Below are 12,224 nucleotides of genomic sequence, written 5' to 3'. Positions count from 1 at the left end.
ATGTTGTACCTTCCTTAGAGTGTATTGTCTTTTGCCTCTTTTTATATCCCCAGTATCTAGCACAGTGCCTTGCACACAGTAGGCTCTTAGTAACTGTTTATTAATTGATTGATTAAGAGGGCATTGCCCCCACATAGGTCATAATATCTATCCTTCTAGGAAGTGAGGAAGATGATGATGAACACCAAATGTGTTTTTTTAAATGGAAGCTTTTTTATTTTCAAAACATATGCAAGGATAATTTTTGACCCTTGCAAAATCTTGCCTTCCAATTTTCCTCCCTTTTCCTCACCTTTTCCCCTAGATGGCAAGTTGTTGGAATCCTTACTAACTGCTAACTAGAGTTGATCTAATCTTACAAGAAGATGTTTTGGGCAGAACCTGAAAAAAGGTACTAAGTAGAACTACCCATAATCCCTCTCTCTGGAAGGAGCATAAATAGGCCAATGGGCTAGTCGGAGAGTTCTTCAGAGAGAGGAAGACGCTACAAGTCGAGATTTCACTGGAATGACATGAAGACTGGAGCTGGCTGGAGGCTGAAGAAAGCAGAGGCAGAGGCTGAAGGACCAGACCTTTGTATTTAAAGACATTTGGAGAGAGCTCTTGGAACCAAGCAGAGAGATAGGCCGAACAGCGACCGACAAAATCCTGATTCCAGGGAAGGCACCCAGAGAGAACTTTTATAATATTTTATAGAAGAACAAGAACCCCACATTTGAACTCACAACAGCAAGTAATCCAATATATGTTAAACATGGTATAAATATATGTAAATCCAACATAGGTATACACATTTATATAATTATCTTGCTGCACAAGAAAAAATCAGATCAAAAAGGGAAAAAATGAGAAAAAAAGTAAAATTCAAGTAAACAAGAACAAAAGTGAAAACACTATGTTGTGACCCACACTCAGCTCCTACAATTCTCTCTCTGGGTATAGATGGCTCTCTTCATCACAAGATCATTGGAATTAGCTTTAATAATTTCATTGTTGAGAAGAGCCATGTCCATCAGAATTGATCATTGTTCAAGGATCTAATGACTTTATTAGTGTGCATCTACCTTTCTGGCCAATAAAGGAGAGTCAGGTATAAGCCAGATGCCATGAGAGAGAGCTGGGCCATGTGAGATGTTGCTCAGGGGATTAGTTCCTTAAGGAGAGCCATTGGGAAAGTGGGTCCCACGTATCATTGCTAACCATTGTTTGCTTGCAAACACAGGGATAGGATAGTGAGAAACAAGAATGCAAGGGGAGAAAATACCAACACATGCTTGAATCAGGGTCTTGATGACTCCCCGAAAGGGGAAGAGGGGAAAAAAAAATTAGAACAGTATACACTGCCTTCATCCGGCATCAAGGGACAGCTGTCTCATGTAAATGTTGGCTGCTTCTGGGGCTATACTTGATGAACCTTGAGGTCCCCAGAGGGTTCACCCAGCATTTTGACACCCAAATGTACTGGGAAGAAGGAGTGCTTAGTCTTAAGCAGACAACTACACGTCATGAATAGAATTGGCAAAGAAAAGGTTGGTATAACCTTACAAGACATATGTCTTGTAAGCAGAGGTAAGACTAAGGGTAGACAAAGTAGATAGCTGGCTAGGGTTCAATGTGATGAGTATGAGGCATAATGAGAGATATATAAGGCTTTTTTGGGTGTCAAATTGTGACTTTTTCAGTTTGTAACATCTAGAAATCCTTTACTCATTCAGATCAGTAATTCTTTTGTAATTTATAATCAGTCACATTATATTGTACAGATATGCAATTTCAATAGTAAAAATTATATTTTTCATGACATTTAGGTATTTATTTTGCCAATTTGTCCAAAAATCCCATTTGAAAGAGGGGGACTTTCAATCTTTTCTAGGATTCAAGATATGCTCATGGGGATCATGGGATCATTAGATGGGGTTTTATTTGTAATATAATCCTATCTACTCATTTTGCATTATTTTTGAGAATTGCAGTATCCTCTAAACTACCAGAAATGCTTCCTGTCCAAACCCTTCTCACCACCACCAACTGCTAATCAATTGCCACAGATGGGGACAAGAGCTTTGACAATGACAGCATCCCTTCTTTCAAAATATTGCCCCTTCTCTCAGTCCAGCATAGACATCATTTAGTGAATCAATCCTGTGGAACTAAGATCATATTTATAAAGTGCTTAGAATATTATCTAGAACATAGTAGGTGATTAATAAATATTTGATTCCTTCCTTTCTTTCCCTATGGGAAGTGAGGCAAGTATTCTCTCTAACTGCCAACCAACTTCATTCACAGGGCAGGCAAGCAGCCTATCTGACGCAGCAAGGCACACTGAGGAAGAGACAGGACACAGACAAGTCAGCCATTACCACCATCTTCCCTGAGACCTTTAATCAAAGCAAATCTGGGAAGCTGAATCCTTGGAATACCAACATTTCCCATTCAGTGTCTGAAGCCATTACTCTAAGCACCATCTCTTATGGAGCTGCTGTCTAGCATTTTCCTCTTGGTGCTGAAATTATATTTATTGAAGACCAAGGAAAGAAAGTTCTTATCATCAGAATCCTTGACACTAGACAATGGCTCAACATTATGATCAAATATGATTATATTGTAATGCCGGAGAAACTGAGCAAGATAGAGATTAGAGAATATTTAATAATTTATTTAATGGAGAGATTTACTGGGACCAAATGGATCCATGGTTTGGTCCCAGGGCTGAATGAGACTATCGTCTCCAAGAATCCAGCAATGAATGTCAGATACAAGATTCTTTTATAGGGTAACAAGAATGATGACATAATGGGGAAGTACCTGGATAGGGATCACCTAATGGGGGGAGGCACCTAGGATGACATAATGGAGGGAGGTACTGGAGAGGCTCCTGATATTTAAAATAAACATCTTTATCCCATCAAACATTAAGAAGGAATGGTTATAACCTGAGGCAGAGTAACTGAATAGGACAATTAGGGAAACTGGGTCAGGACATTAAAAGGGAACTGTGGCACAACATTATCACTTGAAAGAATATTAAAAAAAAAAAAAAGAAGAATTTGTTGAAAGCTAGACTTCCAAATTATTCCACACACACACATGCACACACAAAATATTAAAGAAGTATTACCACAAACTTCACCACTATATCTTAAGGATCATGGGACATTCTATCTAATTTGTCTCTCAAGCTTCCAAAAGTGTTGGAATGGGAGCTCATGGGAATGGGAGCTCCTTGAAGGTAGTCTTTTCCACTTGTATCACTAGTGTTTAGCACAATGCTATGCCCCAAATAAGAACCTAATAAATGCTTACTTCATTTAATTGTTCATAAGTGAGAAAAAACAACTCAGAAAAGAAAAATGAATGGCCAGAGGCAATCCAGGAATAAGTACTGGGAAAAGACCTAGGGGAAAAAAAATCAGTGGATCTTTAATTAGAAGGCCTGAATCCAAGTCCAGGTATTGCCAGTTAGTAATTGTATAACTTTAGGGCTCTCCTTGTACTGTAGTCTCCTCACCTGCCCTTTAATTCTTGGGACTATAATCACCAAGTGGATTTCCTGTTTGTTTCCCATTTGGCCACTAAGGTCACTACTTGGGTTGGTTATTTCCACTCAGCTAAATGAGTTAGATTCATCCTCAGGAAAAATGCTGCAACCTAATGTTCTTTGAGAAACCTGTACAAAAACCTTCTCCTCTCTTGTGAGCACTGCTGTAACTCCTTGGTCTACAATTACAAATGTTAGAAGCTGCTCTCTCAGCTCTTTTGACAATGGTGAGGTCAGAGTATCTTCAGAATAGCTATGAATTCTCTCTTTCCTTTTCTCAAAGTCCTAGTTTCCCAAGCTTCCTTCAAATCTCAGCTAAAATCCCATCTCCTAAAGTAAGGCTTTTGAAATTTCTCAATCCCAGTGTCTTCCAGAGATTTTCTTTTACTTTTCTTTGTATCTGCAGAGTTTGGCAAAGTATCTAGCCTATGGTAGGTACTTAATAAGTGTTTATTGATTAACTTTTAAAATAAAACCTAGGTGAGTAGTTTAAGATGGAGATGGGGCAGGATGATTCATTTAATACTTAAGTACACATTACCAGGCTAGCCCCATTTAATTTATCAAATTAGTTAAATTGTGAATCAGACCCTGAAGGAATGAGATATAGAAATGACTTGGGTTATAGGGGACTGGCTGGAATGGAGGGTGGGTCAGATAGCTAGCTACTGGCTACAGTGACCCTGGGTTCTGAAAGAAAAAGAGAAATAGAGAAGTTATATAATAAAAGATTTCCAGAAATAGAATTTTGTCTACTTTGGAGCTTTGTGTAATATCTAACAGAACTGCCTTTTAGCATTTATTCAAATGATTATTGACCAAACTGTAATAAGGTTGTATTCTATGGAATTAGAATGTTATAGTGTAAACATTGTGTAATAAGGGAAGGATCTTGGATTTGTAAATAAATGAATTGCCTCCACCTCCCAAATATTCTAGATTTAGGAGATTACATCTTAGAGAGCTGTTCAAGACACAAAAAAAGTTGTGAGTTTTGATCTGGAAGAGGACACATCACAAAACCAGAATTTGAACCCAAGGCTTTCTAAATCTAATGCTGTTCCTGCTACTCCATGAAGAGCTATTAAAGTGGTCAAAACTCAAATTATCTTCCTTTGGAGTGATTCACTTATGATTCCTATACATAGGTATGAGGGAGACAGGAGATGAATCATATGTAAACATGCAACAAAATATCTTGTTGGGTAACCTGTTCCAAAGATGTTTTGCTAAGTATATCACTCTTGCAGACCTATCTCCTCCCAGATCTTTTTCTATTGAAAAGACTTGAAACAATTTTTGATTGACTTTAAAATAAAAGAGAGAAGCTAAATATAAAAATACTTATCTATTTCCAGAGAGATCTGGATGGATTAATTAGGTATTCTAAATGTCTTTTTTTTTGGGGGGGTGGGGTTTAGACTGTTAATACAGCTGCCTTTTTAAATGCAAAGCATTTAGTGATCTAAAGTTAAATTGTGACAAGCATAAAAACGATATAAAAATCAAAACATTTCCTTGGAATGTTCCCTTTCCTATTTGTATTGCCTGGTTATAGAAATAATTGCCTTGTAATAAATTGATGAAATAATTCATCCAAGAGTTAGTTTTCCTGCCTCACTGGTATGACTTTAGCTAAATTCTCTTAATCGATTTCCTCATCTTGAAAATGAGGGAGTTGAGATAATCTCCAACTCTAATTTTATGATCCTCTAATTAAAATGACCTTTTAAAATAGTAACATCTGGCATTTACATAGCAGTTTAAAATTCATAAAATGCTTTACAAGTTATCATAACTTAAATCCCATTATCCTCCTACAATCAATAAAAACCTGAATTTGCTGATTAGAACTTATTCTAACAGCTCACAAAAATTAGGGGAAATATTTTTACTTTTGCAAAATTGCTTCAATATTTAGGTTTCTTTCCTCACCTTTTTTTCAAAGCAACCTTTTGTAGCTTTCTCTAATTCAAAGATTTTTTTTAAGCACATTGTAAAAGTTAACCAGCTCTTTTTGCCTTAATAAATCCAACATTTTTCACCAACTTGAAATTTCAGCACTTGAATATAAGTTTTGGTATCTTTCTAGAAACCATTATAGGAGTAAATTAGGCACACTCTGACCCAACAGAACACTAGCCTATAAAGCAGTTTGCAGAAAGTGTCAGCTGGATAAAAAGTGATGTCTGTAAAGCTTTTTGAAAATTTTCACATGTTGTAATATAGCTTCTGTTATTATTATTGATTATGAATCAATTAGCACTGAATATACATTTTCTCTGTTCTAGCGCTGGGAATTTAGGCTCTTAAAGGCTAGAAGGAAAATCAACAAGTCTAACCTTGCTCATTTCACACTTAAGGAAACTGAGGCTTAAAGAGTTTAAAAGATTTGCTCAAGGTCAAATAGCTGTTAAGTCTCCAATTTGAAACCCCTGATCCTCCTGACTTCAAAGGCAGGTTTTATAATCTGTGGGGTCCTCAAACTACAGCCAGCAGGCCAGATGCGGCAGCTGAGGACGTTTATCCCCCTCACCCAGGGCTATGAAGTTGCTTTATTTAAGGGCCCACAAAACAAAGTTTTTGTTTTTACTATAGTCCTGCCCTCCAACAGTCTGAGGGACAGTGAACTGGCCCCCTATTTAAAAAGTTTGAGGATCCTTACACGGTGCCTAGGAAAGACCAAATTGAGTTGGTTTTTAACTTCAAAGAGTTTACCTTCTACTGAATTGGGAGGCTATGAGAGCAGAGATAATGTGACATCCATAAATAAGTAAATATATATATATATATGCATATATTCATTTGATATGATTGTAAAGTAGTAGAAATTCATGGATTTTTTTTTAAATGAAGATATTCTGATTTTTCTTGTAGCATAACGAATATGAAAATGTTTAGGAGAAGTGCACATGTTTAGCCTATATTGGATTGCTTGCTGTCCAGGGGAAGGATGAGGAATAGGAAGGGAGAAAAATTGGGAACACAAAGTTTAGCAAAGATAAATGTTGAAAACTGTCTTTACATGTATTTGGAAAAAATAAAAAGCTATTATAAAAAAAATTAAAATAAAGATCTGTAAATCGGTGGGCAAAAAAAAGATCCACGGGTGATTTTTTGAACAACAACAACAACAACAACAAAGTGATATAAGAGTTACAAAAGAACTAATCACCAGGACCTGACTACTTCCAGGTCATATGGGTTTTCAGAAATAGTGTAAAGCACACTGTTGCCATTTCCTCCCAGGTGGGAGGCAAAATATAAAAAAGTGGACTTTAAGGGAAAGGTCTGTTCAATGAAAGCTAAATAGGTTGCACATGTTTAACATATATTGGATTACTTGCTATCTGGGGGAGGGGGGAAAGGGAAAGAGGGGAAATTTGGAACACTAGATTTTGCAAGGGTCAGCGTTTAAAAAATTATCCATGCCTATGTTTTGTAAATAAAAAGCTTTAATATAAAGAAAGAAAGAAAGAAAGTTAAATGGGACTTTCTCCTTATCTACCTAGCCTCCTTTGCTTAAAAACAGGTGGGGAGTGTTTGCTGTATTGAATTAAAAGGTGGGTTGAGGAGAGGTAGGAAACGGATAAAATAGCTACAGGATTACCGAGGACAACCTCTGGCATCTAAAGAGAGTTTTCAGTGTGTTTTTAATTTATTGCTTTTTTAAATGGATTTACGAATTTGGATTTTGCGTTGTCTCCCTGAAAGACCGCAGTGCCCTGTCTTCTAAGTCCAAGATGAAAGGCTCTAGCCAGGAATCTGTCTCATCTTTTGGGCCACTTCCAAATTCCCATGTTGCACTCCTAGACCAGCCAGGTCGAGGAAAGAAGTGATGTAATGCTTTTAGCTTGGGCCACTTTAATGAGCCTGGAACGGGGAAGGGAGGGGTTAATGGGAATGACAAGCCGAGCGCGTGACTGGCCCCTTGGGGTTCGGTAAACAAAAACATTGACTTTGACAGGAGAAGGATCCTCTTTCTACCCAGGCGCGAACCCCTCGCTGGGGTTGGAACCTCGAAATACATTTCCTGGGGAAAGGAGGTGGCGCTGTCTCCTTAGGGGATACTCCTTAAAGGGCCCCGGGCTCGTTCGCAGCATCCCAGCTGCCGGAGTAGGATGGGCGTGGGGCTGCGTGCTCGCTACGCTGGGGCCAGAAGGCAGCCCCAGCCAGCAAACTGCGGGAGCGGCGCTCGGGCCCCGAGGACAGCGTGAGAGGCGGACGGGAGCTGTTCTCCCGGCATGGTGAGGTCGCGGCTGGCTGCCGATGACGGGCTTTTCGTGGTTTATCCCGCAGAGAGCCGGAGCGTCTTGTTGGGGGTGCTGGGAGCTGAACCTTGCCGGGAGTCTAGGCGCCCTGAGACACGGAGGAGAGCGCTGGGCCCCGGAGAGGAGCGCTCCGAATTGGAGTCCGCGAGCCTCGGGAGCGAAAATGCAGCCCAAAGTCTGGGGCTGCTGGCGTGCTGCCTGCCTCTGAGGGGCGGGAGGGGAGACGACAGCCTGGGGGACGCCTAAGCTCTCTAAACTGCCCCCGCCCCCCAGCCTGGGAGCGAGCGCTGGGAAAACGGACTCCTTTCCTCCTCTCGAGCTGTCACTGCCCCTGCCTTCTTCAGTCTGAGATGTCCGCAGCCCTGCTCGGCTGCGGATCCGGATCCTGATCCCGGCGCTGCGGCCGCAATCACTTCCTCCTCCACCTCCTCCTCCTCCTTCACCACCTCCTCCTCCTCCTGCTGCTGCTGCTGCTCCTCCTTCTTTTCTTCCTCCAGCTGTCGCTGCCGCTGCTTCCAGTCTGGAAGGGCTCTGAGAAGTCTCGGCGGCTGTAGTGCCTGCGGGGAGGTGGGCTTCGAGGATCGCGGAGGAGCGGGGTGTGCTTGTCGCGTGTATGCTGTGAAGCACAGCCCTCACCGTGCGCCCTTTGTGTGTCCGAGGGGCCCGGGAGCATGTGGCTGAACCCGGAGGAGGTGCTGCTGGCGAACGCCCTGTGGATTGCGGAGAGAGCCAACCCTTATTTCATCCTGCAGAGGAGGAAGGGCCACGGAGGAGATGGAGGCGGTGGCGGGGGACTGGCTGGTAAGGCAGGGACTAGACTGGCCGGGATCCATGTCGGGGGGAGGGGGAGAGGGGAACCAAGGGAAGTGAGCCACCTGCTCTTCGGCATTGGACTAGCGGCTACGGATGCCCAGTTCCAGTGACCCTCCCTGCCTCACAGGTTGGCTAACCTTGGGGCATTGAGGGAGGGCACTGCGAAGCGGAATATTCTTTTTTTTTTTGTACCCTCTCAGGGTATTTTGTCCCATGCACATCAGGCACCCCCAAGATGTGGGGGATGTTACCGGGGATGACAAGTGGCTTGGGTAAAGTATTTGCCCTTATGCCTTGAATGCAGTGCTTCCGATGAGAAATCTACCACCGGCTTGTATTTGGGGAAAACAGATTGACATGGTTAGGGTTCACCCTCATTCTAGGTAATAGCAGCAGGATCAAAAGCTCTTTTGTTTCCAGGGGAAAGGAAGAGCTATGAAAGAACTGATGTGGTCATTTCCTACTACAGCACCACTGCACTGTAGGAAACTCTGGGTTGAGAGGTGAAAAAGAGGGAAGCAATCTTTAGTTTCCTTAAACCGAGTTTTTTAAGCAAACAAAAAAAAAGCCTTATCTGAGTTCAGTTACTAAAGGATGTAATTAGAATCTTACTAATTCCATTAATTTGCCTGGCAAGCTACTCTGTAGTTGGAGATGTCACTAAAACGTTATCGAATTGAACATTAAAGTGGTCACTGAGAAACTCGCTCCTAAATGGTAGAAATGCTATTTATTGACTATCCATTGTGGACAGTAGGAAAATCCTAGCAGTCTGGAAGCCATACAGTATCCTCCTTATTCATCCTTCTCTTGACACTTTAATATTTTAAATAGATGGACTCAATAGTAGAAATTTTGCTGGTTTAACTAGGAAAGAATACATTAGAGTAATGAACTTTGGCCACGTCTGAGTTCACAATACTGGCATCTTTCCAGTTTGTGATTTCAGGAACTTGATTGGATTGTGACATTTGAGAGCCGAAAAGGAGCTTCAAAATGATCTAACTCCTTTTTTTCTATAGAAAAAGTGGGGAAGTGATTTGTTGAAGGTCAGTTAATACATAGCAGAGTCTGAACTTGAACCTCAAAGCCAGTGTTTTGACTACCTCACTTTAAGGTCTTAGTTTCAGCTTGTCCTTTTATGATGATTGTTCAGCTCTCTGGTGATTTGTTGGGGTGTTTTGGTATTGTGTCCTATCCTTATTTCCCTCAAGTCATCCAAGAAATGATTGATGTAATTTATGGTCCATAGGTATATGAGCATCCACAGGTTAATTTCTTCCCCATAGCTAGTATATGTTAAGGCAGACTCTTCCTTTCACTGAGACCAGCTTTGCCTTGCCATCTTGCCTGATTGTAGGATAATCATCCTACATTTTAAACAGATGGATAAATAGGCATATATATGTGTATATGTGTGTGTGTGTATCTATACAAATTTATATTGCTAAATTCTCCTTACCACTCTTCTCCCCATTGAGAAGGCAAGAAATGTGATACTCATTACATATATGAAGTCATGCAAAACCTATTTCCTCCTTAACCATATTCATGTATTTAAAAAAAAAGATTAAAGATTAAAAAAAAGATAATAGGCCCTAATAAGCTTGTAAGACTTTGAGTTAACTGTGTCTATAAGTGTAAATTATTTTTGTATAGATTTTCTTTTGTACTTTTCCAGCAAGGTATGGAATATTGGGGGGCTTCCACAACTCTGTGATTCTTCCCTAACATCCTGGCCCCACGGTAGTTTCACAGTCTGCTTCTTGAAGCATGTCTAATTCAATGCATTCATGGGTATCTAGTTCTGCAAGTACTGAATGTTCTAGCCAAAGTCTGGTAGATACTAGAGGATCTGCTTTACAGTAGAGGTAAACCCAAAGGTGTATTTTCTATCCAGAACTATTATTACTTAAACACTTTATATATATAAATAAGCAAGAATCCTTAAATGTAGTATCCTGGCTAGTATATTCACTTGGAGAGAGACAGATGTACAGAACCCAATTTTTTTCTTTTAATTTTTTATTATAATCCTATTAGATTAATAATAATGACATCAATTATGTTATATATCACATTGCATTAATATACAATATATAATATGTGTGTAATATTTAATATATATTAATAATTTGCTACTTATAAAATATTTCAGATAATAAGTATTTACTATATACCTGCCATGTGTCAAATACTATACTTAATCACAGGAATAAAAATATGAAGCAATCCCTAATTAAAAGGAGTTAGAGAAGTTCATGTAAAAATATACATAGCATAAAGACAAACTTAATAAGTGCATATATAGGCAAAGTAGTTAAATATAACGAATCAGTCATTAAACATTTATTAAACACCACTTTGAACAGGAACTATGCTGTGTGCTGAGGATACAAAAAGAAGCAAAAGACAGAGAAGTTCATGTAAAAATATACACAGCATAAAGATAAACTTAATAAGTGCACATATAGGCAAAGTAGTTAAATATAACGAATCAGTCATTAAACATTTATTAAACACCACTATGAGCAGGAACTATGCTGTGTGCTGAGGATACAAAAAGAAGCAAAAGACAGTGTCCTGCTCTCAAGGAGTTCATAATGATCCAAGATAGTTTGGGAGGATCTACACTAGTGATTCAAAAGGCTTCCTGTAGAAAATGGTGTGTGAGCTGCTAGTAAAAGGAAAAGAGAGACCTAAAATGAGGTTAAGATGGAAGAATTCTTTTTTTTTATTGTAACTTTTTATTTACAAGATATATGCATAGGTTATTTTTCAGCATTGACAGTTGCAAAACCTTTTGTTCCAGTTTTTTCCCTCCTTCCCTCCACCCCTTCCCCCAGATGGCAGGTTGACCAATACATGTTAAATATGTTAAAGTATAAGTTAAATACAATATATGTATACATGTCTAAACAGTTATTTTGCTGTATAAAAAGAATCAGATTTTGAAATAGTGTACAATTAGCCTGTGAAGGAAATGCAAAATGCAGGTGGACAAAAATAGAGGGATTGGGAATTCAATGTAATGGTTCTTAGTCATCTCCCAGAGTTCTTTCACTGGGCATAGCTGGTTTAATTCATTACTGTTCTATTGGAACTGATTTGGTTCATCTCATTGTTGAGGAGGGCCACGTGCATCAGAATTGATCATCATATAGTATTGTTGTTGAAGTATATAATGATCTCCTGGTTCTGCTCATTTCACTCAGCATCAGTTCATGTAAGTCTCTCCAGGCCTTTCTGAAATCATCCTGCTGGTCATTTCTTACCAAACAATAATATTGATGGAAAAACTCTTAAGCACTGGAGGATGGCCAGTACAAAAACAGGGAGACAGGGAGCCTAGCTGGAGGAACCAGAGAGAAAAGCATTTTGGCAGGATCTCATTTTATCTTCACAGATAACTTTGACCTAAATAGTGCAAATCTGATTATCCCCATTTTAATGGAGAGAAAACCAAGACTGAGCGACTTTCCCCAAGATCATAAGACTAACAGGTGATGGAACTCAGGTTCATTCCTTATTGTGGGGACTACTATACCTTAATGCCCTGCTACATATTATGGAGGGATTTCTCTACCTACCGTGGGTGG

The 12,224-nt window shown here is 39.7% G+C and overlaps 1 protein-coding gene across 1 annotated transcript in view; it reads left to right on the top strand.

Moving 5' to 3' along the window:
- Positions 1-8,386: 8,386 nt before the first annotated feature.
- The window catches only part of TBC1D9 (TBC1 domain family member 9), a 113,656-nt gene continuing 109,818 nt past the window's right edge, over positions 8,387-12,224 (top strand). Inside the window, exon 1 of the mRNA XM_051967231.1 lies at positions 8,387-8,613. Coding sequence (XP_051823191.1) covers positions 8,484-8,613 — 130 coding nt within the window. The 5' untranslated portion in view covers positions 8,387-8,483. The remainder of the gene's footprint in view (positions 8,614-12,224) is intronic.

This window comes from Antechinus flavipes, chromosome 6 (assembly GCF_016432865.1).
Source record: "Antechinus flavipes isolate AdamAnt ecotype Samford, QLD, Australia chromosome 6, AdamAnt_v2, whole genome shotgun sequence".
Lineage (NCBI taxonomy): Eukaryota > Metazoa > Chordata > Mammalia > Dasyuromorphia > Dasyuridae > Antechinus > Antechinus flavipes.
Note: the sequence above shows the minus strand (reverse complement) of the source record. Positions and strands in the feature narration are given on the sequence as shown.